Genomic DNA, 27,440 nt, shown 5'->3' with positions numbered 1-27,440 from the left:
TACTCTGCCTTGTGAAAGGAGATTTCAGAGAGATGCTAGTTATCAGTCCCCTTTAGAGGCTAAAAACATCTAACTCTGGTTGTAGATAAGTACCAGCATTCTTTTTTTTTATTTTATTTTTTTAAAAAATGTTTATTGAAGTATAGTTGATTTACAATGTTGTGTTAATTTTTGCTGTACAGCAATGTGATTCAGTTATACATATATACACATTGTTTTTCATATTCTTTTCTATTCTGGTTTATCACAGGAAGTTGAATATAGTTTCCTGTGCTCTACAGTAGGACCTTGTTGTTTATTCAACATTCTAATAACAGAAATTAATTCTTTTTTCTCTGTCACTTGTATGTCTTAGGTGCAGCTCGTGTATACTACCAAAATTCAGGAGCCCAATGTCTACAGGTATTTTTTTTAATTAAATACTTAAAAAATTAAGGTTATCAGCTAATTGTCATCAACCTGTGTTTGGACCATAATTTGCTTTGCAAATGTTTATTATTAGAATTCCTACTGTGGTCCCCCTCGTTCCAAGGCCTGTGAGCAGAGGTGGAATTCAGCCCAGCTGACTTGGCAGTTTCTCAAGGACCCTGGCTTTTAGAGGGGCTGTGCAGGCTAATGGGCTCTACTATTTCCTTTACCACCTGAAAAAATGTAAATATAGTCTGAGTGACCACAGATGTTTTGGCCCAGCTATTCCAGATATCATGCTTCAGTTCACAAAAGAGAAAACACCTAAAGAAATTTCAGCAAGATGCCAATAAAATCAGAGCTAGGATCAGGGCTGAACTAAGAGTGGGTCTCCATGGCAGGTTAATGAACATATACTTCTTTTCATACTTGCTCAAAATTAGTTTAGTGGTGGAGAGATTTCCTTTTAATAAAAGTTACATATTGAAACAGGTCCACTTACTAAATTATCTCTTCTGGCCAAAGCAGAATTGACAGTCTAAAAAAATCAAAAGGGCACTTTTCCTGTTCTCTCTTCAGTTATAACTTGCAATTATGGGAAACAAAAGGGTTTAAAATGTAGATAGCAAATGTTCATGCTTGGTGAAGAGTACTACACCACATCTCATTTGGTTTCAGAATTGCAGCCAATAGTGTACACACGGCGCAAAAATAAGGGAAGGACCTGTGCTATCACTTGAAGTCTTTTTAAAACTCCCCACTTTAGAGCGCTTTCTGCTTTGATGGGAGTGAAGCCAATTTACTCATACGTATTGGCAGCTATTCCAGTTCTAGGAAGCTGCCTGGTGGGCGTGTCTGCTGGGTCTTCCTAGCTCCCCTCCTTGTAAAAACATGAAAACAAAGCAAAACAACAACAACAACAGCAACAACAAAACAGTATCTGGTACGTAGTAGGCTCTCAGTTAATATTTAATTTTTTAAGTTGAGGAAACCAAGACTTTAATGGAAATACTAGTAAACATAGGAACGTATAATATGAAAACCAGCCCAACCAACAGCCTTTTGCCTGTATATCCAGCATTGTGATCAGTTGCTAGCATGTCAGGGGTACCTTATTGACACCCCCTTCTCTGTAGTTCAAATCTTTGATCTATTTCCCATCTGACCCCTTTCTCCCTCTTCTCTTGCTCTACTCTGTTCTCCAGGGAAGCTGAGCCCTGCAGGCTGGGTTTTCCAGGCTCCAGGGTGTGTAGGCTTTTACTGGTTTCAACCAATGCGAAGCACTGTATCGAGACTGGAGGGTGAAAGGCAGGGAAATTTAGGGCCTTTGCTCCCCTGATCTCTCTCTCTTCAGTGTCTCTGTCAGCAGTTATATCTCCTTTTATGGCTTCAGCTGGAGAAAAGCAGGTGTGCTGTGGTCCCAGCTTATGCCTGTTAACCTGGGCTCCTGGGCTCTGGTAACTCTGCCTCTTTGCTTTGTCCCTTTGGCCTAATGGCTTCCTGCTGTAGCTAATCTCTGGGTTCCCTCAATGTTTTCTGTTTGCTTCTTAGCTCTCCCATCAGCTGTGTAATCAAATTTCTGGATTAAATTCCTTCTTCTTATTTCTAGCATTTGTATTTTCCTGAGTGGACCTTGATCGATATACTTAGCATTACTGAATGATACTTATTGTGTAGATCCATGTGGGAGAGTGATATGAAATCCAGGTGACCTAGTAAATATATAATAGGCTGGTATAATTCAGAGCCAACAAGGCTCACAAGTACAGACAGAGCATGAGACACAGAAATAGGATTCTTGCATTCTGTTTCCACCATTTCCACTGGCTTGCTTATATTAACCAAACATTACTTTCAACCTTGAAGGTATATTCAATTCCAGTCATGAATATAACAATATGATAGTATTTAGAAATGTATCTTTTATATGAACAAAAATAATTTTGGCAAGAATAGGGAGAGACACTTCATAAAATTATTGCAGAGGAATGAATGGGGAAAGAAAATGAAGCCCCTCACTTGAGAAGTCTGGATTCTTTTAAACACATCACTTGTGTTTGTATTACTAAAATCTTTGAATAATAAAGTCATTGCTGATGGCATACTTAAGCACTTTTATCATCTTCAAGTGGTCAGGGGACAAATGAAAGGTGCTCTGATTTGAGGTTTCTCTCTTTTCATGGATGTTTCCTGTAGAGATGCAATCATTGCTTCAAGGTCTCTCATTTCTTATTTAGAAGTTTATATTGTTGACTCAATTATTCTTAGGGTATTTTGACAATGATCTATTTCTCTTTATACACTGCACTAGGAGTCTAGTTAGAACCCAGAGAGAGTGCTTTCAATAAGCACAAGTATGCCCCAGCTGTGAGATGGACAGGTTTTTAGGATTATACTGACCTGTATAAGAAACTGCATTTATTCTGCACTGGGGCACAGGGCAGAAGAATGTGTTCACAGTCCTGCTGCCTTTTGTATTTCTAAGACACACGCCTGCGGCAGCAATTACTAAGAGATTATGACTGAAAAGAGCTGTGAGAGAGAGCTTCTCTGCACTTTGATGGAAACCGCCAAGGACTAAACCAATCACTTGCATACCTGACCATTTTTGTTCTTAGATTAAACACCTCCTCCGAAAAAAAAAAAACAAAACCCCAAACTTATGTCTAGCAGGGGGCCATGTTGTACCTGAAAGACTTTTTTTTTTTTTTTAATTTTGGTTGCGCTGGGTCTTTGTTGTGGCAGACGGGCTCCTTAGTTGTGGCATGTGTGAGGGATCTGGTTCCCTGAACAGGGATCAAATCTGAGCCCCTTGCATTGAGAACACAGAGTCTTAACCACTGCACCACCAGGGAAGTCCCAAAGGACAGTCTTTTAAGAGGGGAAGAGATCCGCTTTCCTCCTACATTTTCCTTGTTAAATACTCAAACATGAGTCAGCAGCAGGACACATTGTACCTAAGAGATGGTCTTTTTTCTTAAGAGAGGAAGATGTCCATCATCCTTCTACTTTTTCCCTACTTGATACATACATAAAAATAAAGTAGTAAGACTTTGCTGCTATTTTTGAAAATATATTTAGTGAAAGATAATATTTGGTTTTATTTATTGCTTTGTGTGTGTGTGTATGTGTGTCTCTCACATACACAGTTTGGTGGGTGTATTGATTACAACAGTGAAAATTAGAAACAACCTAGGTGTCTAACAATAAATGATTGGTTTAATAAGTCATGGCACATTATGCATTTGAAAACTATATCATGTTTATACATCATTTTAGAAGATAATTTAGTGATAGAGAACACAGCTTCACAGTCTGCAGGCGCACACTCTGTTCTTTGCCATCTGTATTGGGTAGAGCAAAGTTTTTAACTTCCCCAGTCCCCAGTTTTTTCAATCTGGGGGCTATAATACTTACTTTTAAGGTTTTTAAGTGTTTAAAGAGAACATGTGTAAAACCCTTTACAGAGGGCCTGGTATAGTATACACACTCAATAAATGTTAACTATTATGGTTGCAAAGGACACATAAGGATGTGCATTAGGTGTGGAAAAACGTTAACTTTAAAACATGAAAAAAACAGTAATATTCAAATTTTCTAAAATCATGCACAATCATAGAAGAGTGTAAAAATATAAGCCAGCATGTCTAGAGTATCAATTGCGTCTCAAAAGGAAGATTATGTGTGGTTTAATTTTTTCTTCGTATTCCTCTGCGGTTTTAAAATGTTATACATTTAACATATTAATTTTATATTTAAAAATAATTTTAACATGAATCGCAACACTGTGATTATATTAATATAGTACACTGAAGGTTGTGTATGGAATCATTATTTAGGAATGTGTGCATGTGTGTATAACTAAGATATACGTGAGAATTGCAGTACTGATGCCCCATCTGCCACCTCTACCACCTCATCTGTTTTTCATCAGTTTCCTTTCTCGTACAGATGACCTTTGTTTTGAAAATACAATTTCATATACACAATTATTTTATGAACTGATGTATATAAAAAGTCAAAGAGGTACCTTCTGCTTAATATTGCTGTAAACCGAAAACTGCCCTAAAAAATTGTCTTTAAAAAAAGTCAAAGACGGGAATTCCCAGGTGGTCCAGTGGTTAGGACTCCGTGCTTTCACTGTCAGGCCCTGGTTGAGGAACTAAGATCCTGCAAGCCGCGCTGGCATGGCCAAAAAAAAAAAAAGTTAAAGAAATGGGAAGTGTAAGACCCATTTACAGAGTAAAATATAAGACCATCTCCAGGAGAGTCTTTCCTCCCACCACCTAATTATCAGCTCCATAGGTAACTGCCATCAGGTATGTCATCTTACAGACCGTTGTGTATGCATATTCACACTTAAGTATCTGTACTTATAAAATTATGTAAATAGAAGGATACTTTTCGTATTGTTCTGGGCTTTGCTTTTTTTAATTTAATAGTATAAATTAGAAGTCTTCTTAGTTCATATAAACCTATGTCGGCATTCTTTTTAGCAGCTGCAGGGTATTCTACAGCATGGGGGGACCATAAATGATTATATGAGGGTGAGTCAAAAATTATCCACACTCCAGTTATATTAAAACTTCTATAAATTCTACAGCCAGCGTGCAGATAATTTTTGACCCACCCTCGTGTTTCCATTTAGATTAGTTTTAACTTGCTCTTGAAAACTATTCTGTTTTTGTGTTTTTTTAGGAATATCCTTATACCTATATCTTTATAGATATGTCCAATTTTTCTGTAGGATAGAGTCTTAGAAGTGAAATTGCTAAATCCAAGGGTATGTGCTTTTGAAATATTGATAGATGCTGCCTTGCAAAGGATTTTGAAATTTATGTAGCTACCTATGATGTATGTAAATGTATATGTGTAGATTTACCTGACTTTTGCCAACTCTGCATGTTGTCAATCTTTCAAAACTTAGATTCATGGGAAAAAATTGGTATCTCATTGTTTAATTTGCATATTAAAGATTGAGATGGAGCATATTTTTGTATAATAAACATTCAAATTTCTTTTTCTGAAACTTTTTATTTTATTTCATTTTATTTTACTTATTTTTTTAAGCTCTTTATGGGAATATAATTTCTTTACACTCCTGTACCAGCTTTTGAGGTACACCAAAGTGAATCATCTGTATTTATACATATATCCCCATATCTCCTCCCTCCCGCGACTCCCTCCCGCTTTCCCTGTCCTGGCCCTCTAAGGAATCACCCATCATGGAGTTGATCTCCCTTTGTTATACAGCAACTTCGCACTAGCTATCTATTTTACAGTTGGTAGTGTATACATGTCTATGCTACTCTCTCACTTTGTCCCAGCTTCCCCTTCGCCCCCCACTCCCCCCCAGCCCCATTTCCTCAAGTCCATTCCCTGCATCTGCCTCCTTATTCTTACCCTGTCACTGGGTTCATCAGTACCATTTTTTTCTTTTTTAGATTCTGTATATATGAGTTAGCATACAGTATTTGTTTTTCTCTTTCTGGCTTACTTCACTCTCTATGACAGACTCTAGGTCTATCTGCCTCATTATATACAGCTCCATTTCATTCCTTTTTGTGGCTGAGTAATATTCCATTGTATATATATGCCACATCTTCTTTATCCATTCATTTGTTGATGGGCATTTCGGTTGCTTCCATGTCCTGGCTGTTGTAAATAGTGCTGCAGTGAGCATTATGGTACATGTTTCTTTTTGGATTATGGTTTTCTCTGGGTATATGCCCAGGATTGGGATTACTGGATCATATGGTAGTTCTATTTGTAGTTTTTTAAGGAACCTCTGAACTGTTTTCCATAGTGGCTGTACCAGCTTACATTCCCACCAACAGTGCAGGAAAGTTCCCTTTTCTCCATACCCTCTCCAACATTTATTGTTTCTAGATTTTTTGATGATGGCTGTTCTGACCAGTGTGAGGCGATACCTCATTGTGGCTTGGACTTGCATTTTTCTAATGGTTTTGATGTTGAGCATCTTTTCATGTGTTTGTTGGCCATCTGTATGTCTTCTTTGGAGAATATCTATTTAGGTCTTCCGCTCATTTGTGGATTGGGTTATTTGCTTTTCTGTTATTAAGCTGCATGAGCTGCTTGTATATTTTGGAGACTAATCCTTTGTCTTTTGCTTCTTTAGCAAGTATTTTCTCCCATTCTGAGGGTTGTCTTCTTGTCTTGTTTATGGTTTCTTTCACTGTGCAAAAGCTTTTAAGTTTCATGAGGTCCCATTTGTTTATTCTTGATTTTATTTCCATGATTCTAGGAGGTGGGTCCAAAAGGATCTTGCTCTGATGTATGTCATAGAGTGTTCTGCCTATGTTTTCATCTAGGAGTTTTGTAGTCTCTGGCCTTACATTTAGGTCTTCAATCCATTTTGAGTTTATTTTTGTGTATGGTGTTAGGAAGTGTTCTAATTTCATTCTTTTACATGTTGCTGTCCAATTTTCCCATCACCATTTATTGAAGAGGCTTTTTTCCATTGTATACTGGTGCCTCCTTTGTCAAAGATAAGGTGCCCATATGTGCGTGGGTTTACCTCTGAGTTCTCTATTCTGTTCCATTGATCTTCCTTTCTATTTTTGTGCCAGTACCATACTCTCTTGATCACTGTGGCCTTGTAGTATAGTTTGAAGTCAGGAAGCCTAATTCCCCCAACTCCATTTTTCCTTCTCAAGATTGCTTTGGCTATTTGGGGTCTTCTGCGTTTCCATACAAATCGTAAGATTTCCTGTTCTACTTCTGTGAAAAATGCCATTGGTAATTTGATCGGGATTGCATTGAATCTGTAAATTGCTTTGAGTAAGATAGTCATTTTCACAATGTTGATTCTTCCAATCCAAGAGCATGGTATGTCTCTCCATCTGTTTGTGTCGTCTTTGATTTCTTTCATCAGTGTCTTATAGTTTTCTGCATGCAGGTCTTTTGCCTCCTTAGGCAGGTTTATTCTTAGGTATTCTATTCTTTTTGTTGCAATGGTAAATGGGAGAGTTTCCTTAATTTCTCTTTCTGCTCTTCCGTTGTTAGTGTATAGGAATGCAAGAGATTTCTGCACATTAACTTTGTATCCTGCTACTTTACTGAATTCATCAATTAGTGCTAGCAGTTTTCTGGTAGAGTCTTTAGGGTTTTCTATGTATAATATCATGTCATCTGCAAAGAGTGACAATTTTACTTCTTTTCCAATTTGGATTCCTTTTATTTCTTTGTTTTTTCACTTTTTATTTATTTATTTTTTTTACAATAAACTGCATATATTTAGAGTGTACATTTGGTATCCCGATCTCCCACTTCATTCCCCCCTCTTTTATTTCATTTTCTTCTCTGATTGCTGTGGCTAAAACTTCCAAAACTATGTTGAATAAAAGTGGTGAGAGTGGGCACCCTTGTGTTGTTCCTGTTCTTAGAGGGAACGCTTTCAGTTTTTCACCATTTAGAACGATATTGGCTGTTGGTTTCTCATATATGGCTTTTATTATGTTGAGGTAATTTCCTTCTATGCCCATTTTCTGGAGAGTTTTTATCATAAATGAATGTTGAATTTTGTCAAAAGCTTTTTCCACATCTATTGAGATGATCATATGGTTTTTATCCTTCAATTTGTTGATATGATGTATCACATTGATTGATTTGCATATATTGAAGAATCCTTGCATCCCAGGGATAAACCCCACTTGATCATGGTGTATGATTTTTTTAATGTGCTGTTGGATTCTGTTAGCTAGTATTTTGTTGAGGATTTTTGCATCTATATTCGTCAGTGATATGGGTCTGTAGTTTTCTTTTTTTGTGACATCTTTGCCTGGTTTTGGTGGCCTCGTAGAATGAGTTTGGGAGTGTTCTTCCTTCTGTTTTATTTTGGAAGAGTTTGAGAAAGATAGGTGTTAGCGCTTCTCAAAATGTTTGCTAGAATTCGCCCGTGAATCCATCTGGCCCTGGGCTTTTGTTTTGGGGGATTTTTAATCACAGTCTCAATTTCCGTACTTGTGATTGGTGTGTTCATATTTTCTATTTCTTCCTGGTTCAGTCTTGGAAGATTTTATTTTTCTAAGAATTTATCCATTTCTTCCAGGTTATCCAATGTATTGGTATAGAGTTGCTTGTAGTAGTCTCTCATGATCTTTTGTGTTTCTGTGGTGTCCATTTTTACTTCTCCTTTTTCATTTCTAATTCTGTTGATTTGCATCTTCTCCCATTTTTCCTGATGAGTCTGGCTAATGGTTTATCAATTTTGTTAATCTTCTCAAAGAACCAGCTTTTAGTTTCATTGATCTTTGCTATTGTTTCCTTTATTTCTTTTTCATTTATTTCTGATCTGATCTTTATGATTTCTTTTGTTCCGCTCACTTTGGGTTTTTTTTTGTTCTTCTTTCTCTAGTTGTTTTAGGTGTAAGGTTAGGTTGTTTATTTGATATTTTCCTTGTTTCTTGAGGTGGGACTGTATTGCTATAAACTTCCCTCTTAGAACTGCTTTTGCTGCGTCCCATAGGTTTTGGGTTGTTGTGTTTTCATTGTCATTTGTTTCTAGATATTTTTTGATTTCCTCTTTGATTTATTTAATGATTTCTTGGTTGTTTAATAGCATATTGATTTTTTCCTGTAATTGATATCTAGTCTCATGGCATTGTGGTCAGAGAAGATGCTTCCTATGATTTTAATTTTCTTGAATTTGCCAAGGTTTGGTTTGTGACCCAAGATGTGATCTATCCTGGAGAATGTTCCATGTGCACTTGAGAAGAAAGTGTATTCTGTCGTTTTTGGAAGGAAAGTCCTATAAATATCAATGAAGTCGAGATGGTCTAATGTGTCATTTAAAGCTTGTGTGTCTTTATTTATTTTCTGTTTGGATGATCTGTCCATTGATATACGTGGGGTGTTAAAGTCTGCTACTATTATTGTGTTACTGTCGATGTCCCCTTTTATGGCTGTTAGCATTTGCCTTATATATTGAGGGGCTCCTATGTTGGGTGCATAGATATTTACAATTGTTATATGTTCTTCTTGGATGGATCCCTTGATCATTATGTAGTGCCCTTTCTTGTCTCTTATAATAGTCTTTACTTTAAAGTCTAATTTGTCTGATATGAGTATTGCTACTTCAGCTTTCTTTTGACTTCCATTTGCATGGAATCTCTTTTTCCATCCCTTTCCTTTCAGTCTATATGTATCCCTTGGTCTGAAGTGGGTTTCTTGTAGGCAGCATATAGAAGGGTCTTGTTTTTGGAAGCATTTAGCCCATCTGTGTCTTTTGGTTGGAGCATTTAATCCATTTACATTTAAGGTGATTATTGATATGTGTGTTCCAATTACCATTTTCTTAATTGTTTTGGGTTTGTATTTGTAGGTCTTTTCCTTCTCTTGTGTTTCCTACTTAGAAAAGTTCCTTTAGCATTTGTTGTAAGGCTGGTTTGGTGGTGCTGAATTCTCTTGACTTTTACTTGTCTGTAAAGCTTTTGATTTCTCCCTCAAATCTGAATGAGATTCTTGCTGGGTAGAGTATTCTTGGCTGTAGGTTTTTCTCTTTCTGGACTTTCAGTATATCTTGCCATTCCCTTCTGGCCTGCAGAGTTTCTGCAGAAGGATCAGCTGTTATCCTTATGGGTTTTCCCTTCTGGCCTGCAGAGTTTCTGCAGAAGGATCAGCTGTTATCCTTATGGGTTTTCCCTTCTATGTAATTTGTTGCTTTTCTCTTGCTGCTTTTAATGTTTTTTCTTTGTGTTTAATTTTCATTAGTTTGATTAATATGTGCCTCGGTGTATTTCTCCTTGGGTTTATTCTATATGGGACTCTCTGCACTTCTTGGACTTGGTTAATTATTTCCTTTCCCATGTTGGGGAAGTTTTCCACTATAACCTCTTCAAATATTTTCTCAGACCCTTTTTTTTCTTCTTCCTCTTCTGGGATGCCTATGATTCGAATGCTGGTGCGCTTAATGTTGTCACCAAGGTCTCTGAGACTGTCTTCCATTCTTCTTATTCTTTTTTCTCTTTCCTGCTCGGTGGCAGTTATTTCCCCCATTCTATCTTCCAACTCACTTATTCGTTCTTCTACCTCAGTTATTCTGCTATTTATACCATCTAGAGTATTTTCAATTTCAGTTATTTTGTTGTCCATTACTGCTTGTTTGCTCTTTATTTCTTCTGAGTCCTTGTTAACTGTTTCTTGTATTTTCTGTATTTTTTTGCTGAGATTTTGGATCATCTTTACTGTCATTACTCTGAATTCTTTTTCAGGCAACTTTCCTATTTCCTCTTCATTTATTTGGTCTTGTGGGGTTTTTTCCTGCTCCTTTGCCTGCATGGTGTTTCTTTGTTTTCTCATTTTGTCTAATTTATAGGATTTGCTGTCTCCTTTCCCTATGCTGCCTGGTAGTAATTCCTCTTATTTCTGCCCTCTCTCCCCTGTGGTGGGGTTTGCCCAATGTCTTGAGTAGGCTTCCTGGTGGGGGGGTCTGGTGTCTGCTTTCCGGTGTGTGGTTCTGTCTTTTCTGTCCGATGAACAGGGCCGTGTCAGGTGGTGTGTTTTAGCGTATCTGTGAGGTTAATATGGCTTTAGGTAGTCTGTGTGCTGATGGGTGACTTTGTGTTCTTGTCTTGTTTGTAGTTTGGTGTGAAGTGTATAGCACTGGCAGTTTCAGACAGTTGGATGAAGCCAAGTCTTAGACTCTCATACAGGGCTCTGTGAAAGTTCTCTGCAATTAATCTTCCCTGTGTCTGAGGATCCCTAGTAGTCCAGCATCCTGGATTCAGTGCTCCCTCCCCAGAGCCTCCTACTTGACTTCTGATGGAGTAGTCCAGACTTCAGAGGTTGCTTGTCCCAGTTATGTCGGGATCTTTGCAGTCCTTTCTGGTGTCTTAGGTCATTTGCTGGTGTTCAGCTGGTTCTGTGTGGGAATTATTGCATCTTTTGGTGTATTCCTGATGCATCTGTGGAGAGCGATGCCATGTTTACCATATGCAAAGTGCTCCTAGGTACCAGAGTCTGTTTCTGGGTTTTCTAGTGTACCCTACTTTTGATCTACTTGTCTGTTTCTTTACCAACATCACACAAATTAAATTATTATCACTCTACAGGATACTGCATCTGCAGGGACGAGTTATCCCTCTTTCTCTTTTTCTTTTTTCAAAATTGTTTTGAGTATTCTAGCCTGTGAATTTGAGCATCAGCCTATTAACTGGAATAATTCTATTATGATTTTTGTATGGATTACATTGAATTTATAGTTTGTGAGAAACTGACATCATTTTTTGCATCTTCATTTAGGTGGGTCTTTTTTTTTTTTTACCTCTGCCAGTGATTTTTCTTCATAGAAATCTTACACATTTCTTGTTAGAGGTATTCTTTAATAACTCCCACGTGGTTAATTTTACTAATGATTATGCAGGCATGAATAAAAATTTGTTTACAGTTTCTAAGGTCCAAAATTTTATTTATCAGTAATTTATTCATAATTATACAGATATGAAACCAGCATCATGTACATCATCTAAACTCTGTCAGGGATCTGCAGACTTTTTCCGTAAAAGGCAAATTGCAAATATTTTAGTCTTTGTGGACCATAAGGTCTCTGTCACAACTATCCACCTCTGTAGGAAAGCAGCTGTAGACAATGTGTAAATGAATGAGCAAGGGCCACGCTGGGCCCACAGATCTTAGTGTACCAACGTTTTCTCTATATTTTTTTATTTTTATATGTTATGTAAATATTATGTTATAGAAATGTATTATATACATTATATATGAAGTATGTAAATATATTACATATTTATTTTTTGTCTTTCACTTGATGATAACTGAAAGAAGATATAATTCTTTAGAATTTAAAAAAAAGAATGCTCTTAAAATAAAAAATACACATTGGACCATGGTCCTCAGGCTCTTTTTCAGAGATTGCTTTGGTCCTGGTGATTGGTGGGGAGAATGGCCACCCAGCTACATGTCTGTCGCTTTTCTTCATGCACTTGAGAACAATAGTCAGTTTTTGAGATGACCAGAGGGAGACATGGAGACAAAGGCAAGGAGACCTTGTTCAGATGCTTAGTCTAGTACCTGTTTTTTAAAAATACCCTCTGTCTCTAGTTTTAGTCATATCTAAGGGGTTAATAGTTAAAACTGCCTTTTCTGGTGTTTTGTGCGTGGCCTAACATTTACTTGAGTTTCGATGTGTGAACATAATTTTTTGTTTTCGCCTTATAGTCAGGTCCAAGAACCAAAGGAATCACCACCACCTCCTAAAACCTCAGCAGCTGCACAGTTGGATGAGCTGATGGCTCACCTGTGTGAAATGCAGACCCAGGTGAGCACAGTCCTTGTGATATAGCCTTCAGGGTCTATCTCTGTGGAACTCAGCTCTGCATTCCTCCTATAGAAGCGCTTTTAAGTTGTTATTTTCCCATACTAAATTTAATTCAGTGGATAAACTCAACTTTGCACTATGTGTTTTTTTTTAATTGTAGTTGGTTTACAACATGTTGTATGAGTTTCAGATGTACAGCAAAGTGATCCAGATATATTTATACACACACACATATATATAAAACAAAATATTGAGTATAGTTCCCTGTGCTATACAGTAGGTCCTTGTTGGTTATCTACTCTTATTTTATATGTGGTAATGGATATATGTTAATTCCAAACTCCTAATTTATCCCCTACCCCTTTTACCTTTTGGCAACCGTAAGTTATTTATTTATTTATTTAAATTTATTAGCTCCATTGGGTTTTTGTTGCTGCATGGGCTTTTCTCTAGCTGCAGAGAGCTGAATGAGGGGGGTTGGCTACTCTTCGTTGTGGTGCTCAGGCTTCTTATTGTGGTGGCTTCTCTTGTTGCAGAGCACAGGCTCTAGGTGTGTGGGCTTCAGTAGTTGTGGCACATAGGCTCAATAGTTGTGGCTCACAGGCTTAGTTTCTCTGTGGCATGTGCAATCTTGAACCCTGGTCTTCTGCATTGGCAGGAGGATTCTTAACCACTGAGCCACCAGGGAAGCCCCCCATAAGTTTGTTTTTTATGTCTGTACATCCATTTCTGTTTTGTATAAAAGTTCATTTGTATCAGTTTTTTAAGATGTGTTATCTGGATGTAAAAGATACTGTGATACAGGTTCTGATCTCAAGGGGCTTGGAGTGTGCTTGATAAAATGAGGCATAAGACTGTGACATTTATAGAATAAAAGACAGATTGTTTGCCACTGAAACTGGATGAAGTGTGGAAGCGCTGTTAAAGAGACCTCTCTGAGTGGGATGGAGGAGACCCAGGGGCAAGCTGGGGCAGAGCAAGGGAGAGCAAAGTGTGGCTTTGACAATAGGAAGGATGAGTCTTAAACTCATACTGAGATAAAATGTGCCCCCTTGTTCTAGTCTCCAGAGCATGGGCGACAAGCTCACTGGCCTGGCAGGGAATGGAAATCACATAAATGGACCTAAGAATTTATTAAGAGAGTTATCATCTAGAATTCCTTTTTTTGAATTATTTTATATTGGAATATTGTTGATTAACAATGTTGTGTTAGTTTCAGGTGTATAGCAAAGTGATTCAGTTATACATATACATGTATCGATTCTTTTTTCAAATTCTTTTCCCACTTAGGTTACTACAGAATATTGAGCTAGAATTCTTTTTTTTTTTTTTTTTGTTAATAGTTTGAGTTCTTAAGGTAGAGAATCCAACCATTCTGAATTGGTTGAGGGATGTGATATGTACCCATGGAGAGACTATGAAATAATTTCAAGGCAGTGTATAAAAATGTGTATGATTGGAAGGGCAGGGAGCTTATCTCTGTGGCTCACCTTTGGACTTGCAATGCCCAGCACTGTTCCTGATATATTGCGAATAATGCATACTTATTAGAGGGACAAATAAATAAATATCAGAGGCAAGTTTTCTTTAATGTCTTCAATAAAGCTGGGTGCATTCTTCATTGCACTGTGTATCTGAAAATACTAGAATAGATTCTACAGTAGGAGTTTTTTTGTTTGTTTTGTTTTTCTTTTTTTTTACTCTTTGGCTGCACTGCATGTGGAATCCTAATTCCCTGACCAGGGATCAAACCCACGCCCCCTGCATTGGAAGTGAGGAGTCTTAACCGAGTCTTAACCACTGGACCACCAGGGAAGTCCCTACACTAGGAGTTTTGATTGTATGGTGTTTTTAAATTGGTTTAGCATGTGTCTTGGTTTCTTTACATTTAAAAAAATATCTGTTTATTTTTTGAATAAGCTATACCTTTACACTATACAAAAATCAAAAGTACACAAGTTTGCAGTGAACTGTTCTCAGCCATCCAGTTCTGCCCCCTGGAGGTAGTCAGTAGTTTCTATTTTCTATCCTTTCAAAAGTATTCTGGAATATACCAGCAAACATATAGTTGTAAATGTATGTGTAGATATAGATACATTATTGTGTTTTTACTTACTTTCAGGCTTTTTGATGTTAACCTTTTGAACACTAATCTCTTCAGCCTTAACTAACATTATATAACAGAGGAGGAAGGAAATGTATCATATGATAACTTTCTTGAAGGGAAATGAGCATTTTGGATTAGTGAGATAATGTGAGGTCATTCCAGGAAGTAAAAAGTGGATAAGCAGAGGCCTGAAGGCAGATGTAACAGATCACATTCAGGAGACTGCAGGGAGCCTGGCTGGCTTTAAACAGTGGAGGCTTTTTACTGAGTAATAAAAGATGAGGTTGGAAAGGTACAGTGAGGGTAGTGGATGGGAGACTTTGAATGTCTGTCCCATGTCGCAAATTTGATGCTGGAGGCAATGGAGAGTCATGATAGCTCTCTGATCAGGAGGTATTAGATAGATGGTCACAGTAGCCCCGTTGGAAAGGAGTTGAGAGGGACGGAATCTCAGGACGAGATGACAAAGGATAAGTTGGGAAACTGTTTTATAATTTGAAGTTTTTCCTTTGAATGTTTTATAGTAACTGTTTTGGAGTTTTGCTTTAATGAATCCAATTTAACAGCAAGTCTTTTTTTTTTTAATATAAATTTATTTATTTATTTATTTTTGGCTGTGTTGGGTCTTTGTTGGTGCATGCGGGCTCTCCCTAGTTGCGGCGAGCAGGGGCTACTCTTCATTGCGGTGCGCGGGCTTCTCATTGTGGTGGCTTCTCTGGTTGTGGAGCACGGGCTCTAGGCGTGCAGGCTTCAGTAGCTGTGGCCCGCGGGCTCAGAAGTTGTGGCTTTCAGACTCTAGAGAGCAGGCTCAGTAGTTGTGGCACGTGGGCTTGGTTGCTCTGCGGCATATGTGATCTTCCCAGACCAGGGCTCGAACCCGTGTGCCCTGCATTGCCTGGCAGATTCGTAACCACTGCGCCACCAGGGAAGTCCCCATGAGCAAGTCTTATCTGACAACTTCTCACCACCTGCTCCATTGAGACTGGCCCAAGTCATTTCTAGCTATAGAGCTGTTATATAACAGCTAATAGTTTCCTGCCTAACTAGTGCCTCTAATTCCACTCTTGCTTGTCCACACCTAATTCCTCATTCGGCTGCCACAGCGATCTTGTAAATCAGATTCTTTCACTCTCACCCTTGGAATAAAACCCAAGCTTTTATCCTGAGGGCCCTATATGATCTTTGCCTCTTTCTCCATCATTTTCTCACTCATTCTCACTCTCTCTGCTCTAGCCCTACTGACCTTTTTTACTTTTCTTCTAATGTACCAGACTGTCTCCTTCCTCTGAGCCTTTCTTCCTTCTGAATGCTTTTCCTACAAATATCGATGTTTATAGGTCCCTCAGTACATCACTCAGATATCTGCTCAAATATCACCTCCTTAGAGAGCCTTCTCTGATCACCCTCCTCACCATTCCACCCTCTATTTGTCTCAGTACATAACTTTTCTTATCTCTGCTTGACATTATATCATATATTTATTTGTTTAATTGTTTATTGTCTATTATCCAGAGAATGTAAACTCCATGAGGGCAGGCATGTGGTTGGTCTTGTACGTTGCTCTATACCAAGAGCCTAGAGCAGTGATTGGTACAAACCAGGTGCCCCATAAATACCTAAAAATAAGTGAATAAAAAGAAGATAAGATTTATCATTGACCTGTGGTCATCATAAGAGATAAAGGATCATCTTCATACATTCAATTTCCTGTTGCCAGAAAAGATTTGCAAACAGAGGAAGATTAGTCAGATTTCATTCAGCCTGAGAAACTTAGAATGAAAGGGAGATGAAACCATTTTTATTGGTGTTACAATGTTAGATTCTCCCAATGCCTTGGGGGAATTTAGGGAAAGATTAAGAAATCATGCAGAAGATGCCAATGAGGATGATTCTCTTTATGGTTCTCTTGTTGGTACAGGTTACAGTGAAAACAGATGCTAGCAAGAAACACTTACCAGACAAGCAGGACCACAAGGCCTCCCTGGACTCAATGCTGGGGGGTTTGGAGCAGGACTTGCAGGACCTTGGAATTGCCACCGTGCCCAAGGGCCATTGTGCTTCCTGCCAGAAACCGATTGCTGGAAAGGTGGGACAGGCCAAGACGTAAATCCTACAGCTGTCTATGTCCGTGTGCATCTGTCTCCATCCCACCAAGGATTGCTCTTTCTCCTTATATTCTAAGACATTTTAGTAATGGTTAGTGATCCCTTATAGTGCTCCAGGTACTGAACAAAGCACTTTGCAAGTATTCCTTTATTTGATGGTCACATTAGCCCTTCAGTGGTCACAGGCCCTTTGTAAAGATGAGGAAACTGAGGGCTCAGGGTCATTAACTGCCATGTCCAAGGTCTAGTAAGAGGTAGAGGTAAGGTCCAAACCAAGGAGAGTCTGGCTCCTGAGTTTGAGCTCTTAACCATTTTCCTGTACTGCCTTTCCCGAGAGGAACTTTCTCACCGTTCCCTCTCTTCAAACATCCCGGGTATAAATTAATTACGATTTTTAACTCCACTCAGGTCAGTATCATGGCCACAAACTCCTGCTCAGGCATCATCCTTCATCAAAGCCATAATAAAGGGCTTTGAGGCCTGACTTTGCATGGGGTGTGAGACGAGTTGTTCAGATCAGAGGAATAAAAACTGTCATTGGCCTTCTCCTCTTCCAGGGATCCCTTCCATGCCAATATTGTAGGTATCTCTTGTCCATCACTACTGTGCTCTATTTTGTGTCTCCCATTCTCTGGGGCAGTATCATGGAAATGCACATTTATAGGCTTTTCTCAATGTGATCAGTCAGGAAAATTGGATACCATTTCACTGTCTGTAAAGTAGGGAAAACAGATCACATGGGTGGAACCTAGGTCTAGGCCCAAGTGTTGTGTAACTCCAGGAGGGGGTGTCATTTACGTGGAATACTGTTGGAAGAGCGCCCTCCAGAGTCGTGTACCTGTGGACCCTAGAGCCCCTGACTGGACCCGCAGACCAGGCTTTGTTTCCTTCTCCAGGTGATCCATGCTCTAGGGCAAGCATGGCATCCGGAGCACTTTGTCTGCACTCACTGCAAAAAAGAGATTGGCTCCAATCCCTTCTTTGAGCGGAGTGGCTTGGCCTACTGCCCCAAGGACTACCACCACCTTTTTTCTCCACGCTGTGCTTACTGTGCTGCTCCCATCCTGGATGTAAGTAAATCCCTGCTTTCGTGTAGTTTTTGCTCTCTCACTTAGAGCCCCAGTTGTGTTTTACAGCTCTGCAGCATTCTAATCTCTCTGTTTCTTTTCCAGAAAGTGCTGACGGCCATGAACCAAACCTGGCACCCAGAGCACTTCTTCTGTGCTCACTGTGGAGAAGTGTTTGGTGAAGAAGGTAAGACCCCAGGTGGTTACAAGAAGACCAGTAGAGCTTTTCTCTGATCTGCTATGTTAGTCCTGGTTCCTGCCTCTACCATCCAAGTGCCCATTTCAGTACCAAATGCCACCCCTCCCTACCTTTTTCCAACACTGATAAATTTCGTTTAAATTGACTTTTTTAAATCAAAGAAATACAAATGCATGGTTTAAAAATGCAAATATTAATTGAAGGATAATATTAAAAAAGCACAGTCCCTTGCTTTTCTTTTTTCCACCCCCAAATCCAGTTCTCAAATTTTTTAGCTTCTTCTATCATTATTTACTTATATGTTTTAAATAATATATTACTATATATTGATTTTTTTTCTCCAATTTTAACCATTACATATTAACTTTCTACCAGGTGAGATGAGGATTTAGAAATGTTATTACTACCCCACCGACCCCCAACATAATTCCCCTCTCCCATTCTCTCATTTATTATTATTATGTGTTATAAATTTATTTATTTGTTTATTTATTTATTTATTTACTGTGTTGGGTCTTCATTGCTGTATGTGGGCTTTTTCTAGTTGCAGCGAGTGGGGGCTACTCTTCATTGTGGTGCGCAGGCTTCTCATTGCAGTGGCTTCTCTCGTTGCAGAGCACAGGCTCTAGGTGCCCGGGCTTCAGGAGTTGTGGCTCGAGGGTTCAGTAGTTGCAGCTTAAAGACTCTAGAGCACAGTCTCAGTAGTTGTGGCACAGGGGCTTAGTTGCTCCATGGCATGTGGGATCTTCCTGGACCAAGGATCGAACCCGTGTCCCCTGCATCAGCAGGCGGATTCTTAACCACTGTGCCACCAGGGAAGTCCCCCATTCTCTCATTTATAATTAGGTCATAATCATAAGTCAGATGAGTATTTGGTGTGTGCATGTTTACAATGACATAAGTATTGCTCACAGTCGAGCCACGTAACACACTGTGATGTAGTCGAGCGTGGATCTTGGGGTTGGACTGCCTGATTGAAATCTGGGCTGTGGTATCTATTAGTGCTACGATGTTGTGCAAGTCATGGAACCTCTTTGTACCTCACTTTCCTCCTGAGTAAAATGGGCCTATTGATAATGCTTACATTATAGGGTCATCATGAGACTTTTAAGAGACAATATCAGTAGAGTGTTTACAGTGGTGCCTGGCACGTGGAGACTGGAAGTGACGATTGATGATGAGGATCATGGTGTCACTTTCATATACGTTTGTTTTTTTCCTGAAGTTAATATTTGCATCCCTTTTTCATTAGCTTAATTTTCATTGCACTTATCACTAATCTATCTGACAGAGCGGTGAAATCCTTCTCAAAATGGTCAACCACATCTGGTAATATATCAGTTCTTTTTTTTTTTTTCCCCTTGGAGACATCTGCCCAGGAGACTTTTTTCTTTTTTTTAAAATATTTATTTATTTATTTGTTTATTTATTGGCTGTGTTGGGTCTTTGTTGCTGTGCACTGGCTTTTTCCAGTTGTGGCGAAACAGGCCTACTTTTCGTTGAGGTGCACGGGCTTCTAATTGTGATGGCTTCTCTTGTTGTAGAGCACAGGCTCTAGGCTCACAGACTTCAGTAGCTGTGGCACACGGGCTTAGTTGCTCCTCAGCATGTGGGGTCTTCCTGGAGCAGGGATCGAACCCGTGGCCCCTGCATTGGCAGGCGTATTCTTAACCACTGCGCCACCAGGGAAGTCTCTGCCCTGGAGACTTTCATCCTTCTACTCCAGCCTGAAATGGTTTCTCCTTAGACCTGCTGAGAAGCAGTTATTCTGGGCCATTATGTTGGAAATTCCTTTTACTGTTTTCCTCTGTCTTTTAATACATGTTATTGCCTTTATTTTGGTGGAGCACATCCTCCAGTAGCTCCTGAGAAAGAATGGATAGAAGGTAGAAGTTTTGAAACCTTGACTATCTGAAAATATTTTGTGTACTTTACATTGCCTGGACATAGAATTCTAGGTGGAAACTACTTCCCCTCATCATTCTGAAGACATTGCTTCACTGTCTTCCAGCTTCCATGGTTGAGAAGTTTTTTATTAAGATTTTGTTCTTATTCCCGATCCTTTCTACGTGACCTGTTTTTCCCCTTTTGCAAGCTTTTTTTCCTTCTGTTTCCTGAATTGTCGTGATTTCTTTTTTCTGACTTCTTTTTATGTTTCTTTTGAGCAAATATGACTCATTCTTGGTATCAGAAAGTGTCTTTATTTTTTTCTGTTCCTGTCCTTTCCGAATTAATTCAGTGGGGAAAGTTTTCTTCTAAATAAAAATTTGGGCAGCCCCATGTCTTTTTTTTTTTAATTGTTCTTAATAAACTCTTCTAAATAGAAAATCAATTTAAGACACAAAACACAAATCTAAGTCCTTAGGTAATTCAGTCTGTGTAATAGCTAAAGCTTTTCAACTTTAAAGTGACAGCTACTCTCTCCCCTGGTGGGGCCTTTAAGCTGCAGGAGGCCAGGGAAGGGGGTTATGGCCTTTCATTGGTCCTTTCTTGCTTCTGCTCTCATACCCATTGCTAATCTTGATAGCTGACCCCTCCGGGGTTGAAACGGGTGGAAGCTGTGAGACTGGAGGGCAGGAAAATTCTAACTTGTCTAACTTGCTTTGTGCTCTCTGGGCCTGGCAGATGTTTAGCTCTGGCTTTCCTTTTACTTGGATGCTTCTGTGGATTCAGTCTGGATCCGATTACAAACCCTTGGTGGCCCTCTACATGTCTTGGCTGGCCGTTCTCCCCTTAGCATGTGGATCTTTGAGGATCCATTCCACACGGACTCTTTTCTGCAGGATTTTCGTTCTTCCCTCCTGCTGATCACTTAGAAATGATTGTAATGGTTCCAGATGAACTCTTTCACTCCTGCTTTCCAATACAGACCATAGGAAACTTGCATATTTCTCTTGCAGTTAATGGGACTGCAGTTAATTTCAGGTGCATCTCTCTATTCAGCTGCCACAGTCCCCTTTAGGCAGATGCTCAACTGGGATGAGTCAAATACCATCAGCTGTATCCCACTAATGGCAGGGGACACATACCCAGCTCTCTGAGTGGTCCCATTGTCGTCCCTGTCTTGATTTGAGGTTAGCCGGAACCATACCTCATGCCTCTTGGTGGTGATGGTGGAGCACCCATTAGCACAGTTTTCTTCAAAGAAATCCCTCTCTCAACTTCCCTTTCTCTTTACCTATTTTATATCCTAGGTGTGAGTGAGGAGTTTAAGATTTGTGCAAACAGTCCATGGCTATCTACTTTGAGGGATGTCTTGCAGCGCACTTTGAACTTTGATATCTGTTATATCTTGATGCCTTGCATCTTATTATATTAGTCTTTGCCAAATACTGCTGACCTTTGGCTGCCCTTTTTTGCTTTTTTTTAAATTTAAGAATGAATGAGACACTAAAATGCTACCTGGAAGCTCTGTGGGTAAGGTAGAACGTGTTGACTGGTGGACGCAACTGTGTGGTGCTCAGGTAGGGTGCTCTGGCCATTTTGCTGTGGGGCAGCTGAATGTTAATATTTTAGATCTTGAATAAATTTTACCAAAGAGATATTCCCTCTGTTGGCATTACAAAAATTAGTAAAAGAGATTGGGGAATGAGGTTTTCACCATTCAGCATGACAACTTTTATTTAATTCTCATTTTTTAGTAGAAAGTTTAGCTTTTTTCCTTATGATGTCCAGTATCCCTGATCATTGAGACCCTCTGTTTTGAAATTTATAGAAATAATCACTGCATCTTATGGTTAGATGAGAGATCTGATTTTCTGATACCTCCTGAGACTTTCAACCAATCGTGTTTTCAGCCTTGAAGACTATTTTGTGCATTCGGTTCCTGAGCCCCTTTGATGTTTTAGAGCTCAGGATGGCTTGAGTTTTATTGGCACCTCCCCTCTTTAGAGATTTAAGTTTCAGTTTTTTGTTTGTTTGTTTGTTTGTTCCTGCCAAGCTACTTGCCACTCTAATACCTGCTTTAAATTTTGGAAAATTGTATTGATATGTCATCTGCTGCATGTCCTTTCCTTTTTTCTTTTTTCCTATGAGTCTGTCTGTTTTAAATAATTCATTAACTGTTGTGGTAGTGATATTTCATGAGGGCGTGAAGATAAGCCCAACTGTTGTGCCATTATCCTGGAGGTCAGGTCCTATTTATCAGGCAGGTTATCATGCATGTTCCTAACATATTCCTGATGTATTAGTCATTTAATCCCCACTGGAACTTTGAGAGAATAATTTTATCCCACATTTTACCAAGTCATAGATGGAAACACTGAGCATCAGGGAGGTAATGTGATTTTTTTTAAATAAATTTATTTATTTTTTATTTATTTATAGGCTGTGTTGGGTCTTCGTTGCTGCACATGGGCTTTCTCTAGTTGTGGCAAGCAGGGGCTATTCTTTGTTGTGGTGCACAGGCTCCTCATTGCCGTGGCTTCAATGGTTGGGGAGCACGGGCTCTAGGTGTGTGGGCTTCAGTAGTTGCGGCACATGGGCTCAATAGTTGTGGCACACGGACTTAGTTGCTCCGCGGCATGTGGGATCTTCCTGGAGCGGGGATCGAACCCATGTCCCCTGCATTGGCAGGAGACTTCTTAACCACTGCGCCCCCTAGGAAGCCCAAAGTGATTTTTTTTTTAAAGTCATGCATCTAGAAAATCAAAAAATTGGATTTTAAACTCAGGTCTCATTTCTGCAAGAACCATGTTTTTTCTGCACCATCATAACTGCTCCTTGACAGAGACTCAATCCCTCTTCTGCTGTTGGGTCTCTTTACTTTCTTGGCACCAGCACGATGCATTTTATTTGAAGCCAGGCCTGGACAGAGTAGCACTGATAAAATCCACTAGCGAAGTGCTTTGTAGTAATTTGTTTGCTCACTGAAGCTTGTTCAGTGCTTTTCACAAATCATTAGGTCTTTCATCTTTAGATTGCACTTTGGTTAAGCAGCATTTTCATTGAGATTTAATCTGAGTCATGGTCAATTTATATTGCACTGGTAGCCATAGAAGTCTGAGGGTTTGTTGAGTAAAACAGTCAGCAAGTGAATACTGCTCACAGATGATTATGATGTGAAAGGAGCCTGAGAGCAGAACAACGGGATACAGACATATTTCAAGAAGAGATGTAAGTTAGATACAAAAAAAAAAAATACCCTATTCATAGGATGACCAGAAAGTGCCATGAAGGCAGCTAGGTCCTGTTGTTTTTGACTTGGGCCCCTTCTAACCAGACAAGGCTGATTTGGTCATTTATGACTTTACATAATAAATACGAAGCCACAGCTAAAACATACTTATTGAGACAAGTGCCAAAAAAAGGCCGTTTACTAATCAGAAGCTCCTCTTGGGTTGTATTTTTTTTTTCATCCTTTGTTTTCTGAATTGGGTCTCCGTACCATATGGTTAGTCCATTAATTAGGTGGCATCCTGCCTTGCCCCAAGTCACATAGTCACACACAAAGTTTCTATAATGGCAACTTAACCACTGAGCCACCTGGGAAATTAAATTTGTCTGCACTTTTGTTTGAGTTCAGAGAATTCCTCTTTAAGGCTCAAGTTTTTAAGCACATTGGGCCTTAGCATCCTCCTGTAGGGACCAGGTCCTCAGTGCCTGTGTCTTTCTTTTTAATTGTTCATTATTCAGGCCATGCAGGTGCTCCCTAATTTCCCCTGCGGCTAAGAGCCTCACCGGAGTATAAACACCCTTCTTCTCTCTCAGGCACTTTTAATTGTTAGTGTTTCTCATCTGTCCTCCAGAGGTAATTGGCCCCGAGAGAGCCTCCAGGAAAGTTAGTGCTGAAACTTTCCCAATTTGTTGGATTAGTAAATGGAGGGGTATCTCAGCAAGTTTGGCTGATTGCTTTTGATTCTTCTGAGACTCACCTGAGTTGAAACAAAGGCTGTTACTTCTCTGCTGTCTCATTCTTGAGACCAGCTACCCTGTAAATGCCTAGATGAGGGTCATTCCTAGGTCAGTCGGCATGTCTTATAATTTTCTCAAGTAACACCTACTTATAGCCAGGCTCAGTTTTACGCCATTTGCTTTATGAAGCATCAGCATCACCTTGGGGACTTGTCAAGAATGCAAATTTTCGAGCCCTATCCCAGACCTACTGAATCAGAAACTCTGGGTGGGATGGGGCCCAGCCGTCAGCATATCAACAAACTCTCCAGGTGATGGAGGCACCCTGTAGTTTGTGTGCCACACAAAAACAAGAAAGATGGTGTTGCTTTGTTTTTCTTAAATAGTAGGACTGCCTGCTTTCAGGTGTACTTGATCAGACTCTAGACATTCTTTGATAAAGTAAAAAAGAAAAGTGAGCTCTTCTGTGTCTCAGGGGTAGAAAAGAATACAGGACAGCTTATAAAATTATTAGTTTACATTCTTAGATATAGAGGCCTCAGAAATCTATTCAACTGTCTGCTTTTCAAAGAAAACATAGTTAAACAAAGTAAGGCATATCAAAAAGTGACCGCAAAAAATAGACCACTGTAGCTACATAATTTGGGTCCCAAACGCTTTCTACTCCTATTGCCTTTTTTTGGTCTGGCTGCTACTATCAAAGCAGTGTCTAGAAATAATGTGTCTTGAATGGGCTGCTTTCCAATCCGCTGTGCATGTTTTGCTTACATGCTATTTTAGTGGGGCACAGTTAGAGAGCCCTCATATTTACACAGTTATTGGGCTATGCTATCTGGGCTCAGCTGATACTCTCAGTTCCTACAGAGAGGTCAAGGTCAGAATGTGTTTAAGCTAGGGAATGTGACATCCAAGTTTGGCTTTGAAGTTAGGCCTAGATTTGAATTTCAGCTCCTCTACTGACTGGTTAGTTATATGTAATTTCTCTGAACTTCCCTTTTCTCACTTGTAAAATGGGAGAATTGCTGTGAAGAATGTAATTTCAATTAAGTACTGTAGGGAGAGCCCTCAGTTGGAACCAGTACAAAGTAGGTACTGCAAAAATGGAATTGCTATTAGTCCTCTTTGTTTTAGGTAGACTCTCCTTGTAAATGCTATGGAGAGTTTCTTCAGAAAAGTTTACCTGTTTATACATGTTCTAGTTAATCTTGAAGTGGGGCAACCCTCTTCTGAAGCTGATGGTCTCAGTTTTGCTATTGTAATATTGTTCACATGTCCGCTCATTCCATAGATATTTATTGAGCAGCTACTATGTATGTGTCAGGTACTATTCTAGGTACTAGGGAGTCAATGACAAAAAACAAAGCTCCTGCCTTCATGATGCATGTATTTTAGTCAGAAAGACAGACAATGATCAAACTAGCCAACTAACTAATTAACTAACTAACTTATTCTATATTTAGAAGAGGGTGTGGGGAAACTAACAGGGTTCTATTTGAAACAAGGTGGTCTGGTCAGTTGTTCTCTTGAGAAGACCCCCGAGTTAAGTGAAGAATCAAACTATCTGGGTATCTTGAGAAGTGATTTTCGAAGCAGAGGGAATATATCACTTGAATCAGTGCTTGAAGATGAATTCATGTATTATAGTTTTCTTTTTTTTAAATGTAAAGACAGTAAGAAGACTGCATAAAATTTCACTTATAATCTATTACCTTAACCTAATGCAGCAAAAAATTTGCCTTACCAATATTTTTCTACATTTATTAATATTTATGTATATCAAAGTTATAGTATATCTGAAATTCCTTTTTTTTTGCTTAAGCATTTCTCCATGTTATTTCATAATTTTATAATAATAATTTTAATAGTTATTCCATTAGGGCTTTATGTAAACAAATTATAAAAGATCATACACCTAAAGATGTTCACTGAAACATTATTTTTAGTTCCAAACACTGAAAACAACTACAATAGATGTGTTTGTCATAGTATATTTAGATTACCTCTGGTGTCTTAGTAGTGCTGTAATGACTATCTTTAAACATAGAATTTTCTTCTATTGAATTATTTGTATGGATTAATTTCCAGGATTGAGATATTTATATAGCTTAAAAGAAATCTTCATGCACATTATCAAATGACTTTTCAAAAGAATGATAGAGTAATAACATTTAACTTTATCACCGGGAATATATAAATATGTGACTGCCTCCACATAGTTTACAGCATTGGGTATATTTATTTAACACCATTTTTACTACTTAGCTAAAATTAGAAGTTAAACTACTAATTAGCAAAACTTAGAACTTCATTATTTTCTTTTAAATTTCATGCTTAATCATAATGTAGAACACAGTACTCCTAAAAATATTTCTTCTTGGGTTTATTGTCTATTTGTGAAGCAGACTTATTTTAAAGGTTTTAAAAAAGTAATCACCATGGGTTTCTCATCCTCCATTATCTAGCATAGGATCTTTAAGATACAAGCCAGGGTTTTCTAATCTACACCTAACAGTGAACATTTCAAGTATTAAAAAGAAAGCACTTACATCTCAACAAATTTATTTTGTAATTTTTTTTTTTTTTTGGCTGTGCCAAATGGCTGTGGAATCTTAGTTCCCTGACCAGGGATTGAATCTGGGGCCTCGGCAGTGGAAGCATGGAGTCCTAACCATTGGAATTCCAGGGAATTCTCTATTTTTACGTTTACTATGGAAATTTTAAAACAAAAATATGCTTCCTTACTTAGCTTCAATAAGTACCAACATTTTACCAAATTTCCTCTAACCCCTACCCAATCATCCAGCCTTTTTTCTTTTTAACCCTATTTATTTATTTATTTATTTATTTTTGTCTGCGTTGGGTCTTTGTTGCTGTGTGTGGGCTTTCTCTAGTTGTGGCAAGCGAGGGCTACTCTTTGTTGCGAGTGGCTTCTCATTGCGGTGGCTTCTCTTGTTGCGAGTGGCTTCTCATTGCGGTGGCTTCTCTTGTTGCAGAGCACGGACTTTAGGTGTTTGGGCTTCAGTAGTTGCGACATGTGGGCTCCAGGGCTCACAGGCTCCAGCAGTTGCAGCACGCGGGCTTAGTTGCTCCACGGCCTGTGGGATCTTCCTGGAGCAGGGCTCGAACCCACGTCCCCTGAATTGGCAGGCAGATTCCCAACCTCTGCGCCACCAGGGAAGTTCCTTGCCTTTTTTTTCTCGAGGAAGTATTTAAAAGCAAATCCTAGAAATCACATGCTCCCACCATTAAATACTTCAGCATGCATCATCTCTAATTGATAAGTACTTTCTTTTAAACATCCGTCACACAACAAAATTAACAATTCCTTATTTTCATTTAAAACCCACATCCAAGTTTTTCAGATTTCTAAATAGTGTTATTTATTTGCTCTGAATTAGGATTCAAG

At 39.0% G+C, this 27,440-nt stretch overlaps 1 protein-coding gene across 4 annotated transcripts in view; it reads left to right on the top strand.

The window, feature by feature from the left end:
* The window catches only part of LPXN (leupaxin), a 43,257-nt gene that overhangs the window by 11,295 nt on the left and 4,522 nt on the right, over positions 1–27,440 (top strand). For 3 of the 4 annotated variants that reach the window (XM_057726299.1, XM_057726300.1, XM_057726301.1), the window contains exons 3-7: positions 356–402; positions 12,604–12,703; positions 16,729–16,896; positions 17,812–17,985; positions 18,088–18,169. In XM_057726299.1, the coding sequence (XP_057582282.1) occupies positions 356–402; positions 12,604–12,703; positions 16,729–16,896; positions 17,812–17,985; positions 18,088–18,169 (571 nt within the window). The remainder of the gene's footprint in view (positions 1–355; positions 403–12,603; positions 12,704–16,728; positions 16,897–17,811; positions 17,986–18,087; positions 18,170–27,440) is intronic. The other variant, XM_057726302.1, reaches the window with a different exon arrangement.

This window comes from Hippopotamus amphibius, chromosome 3 (genome assembly GCF_030028045.1).
Source record: "Hippopotamus amphibius kiboko isolate mHipAmp2 chromosome 3, mHipAmp2.hap2, whole genome shotgun sequence".
Classification (NCBI taxonomy): domain Eukaryota; kingdom Metazoa; phylum Chordata; class Mammalia; order Artiodactyla; family Hippopotamidae; genus Hippopotamus; species Hippopotamus amphibius.
This window is presented reverse-complemented; position numbering and strand designations above follow the sequence as displayed.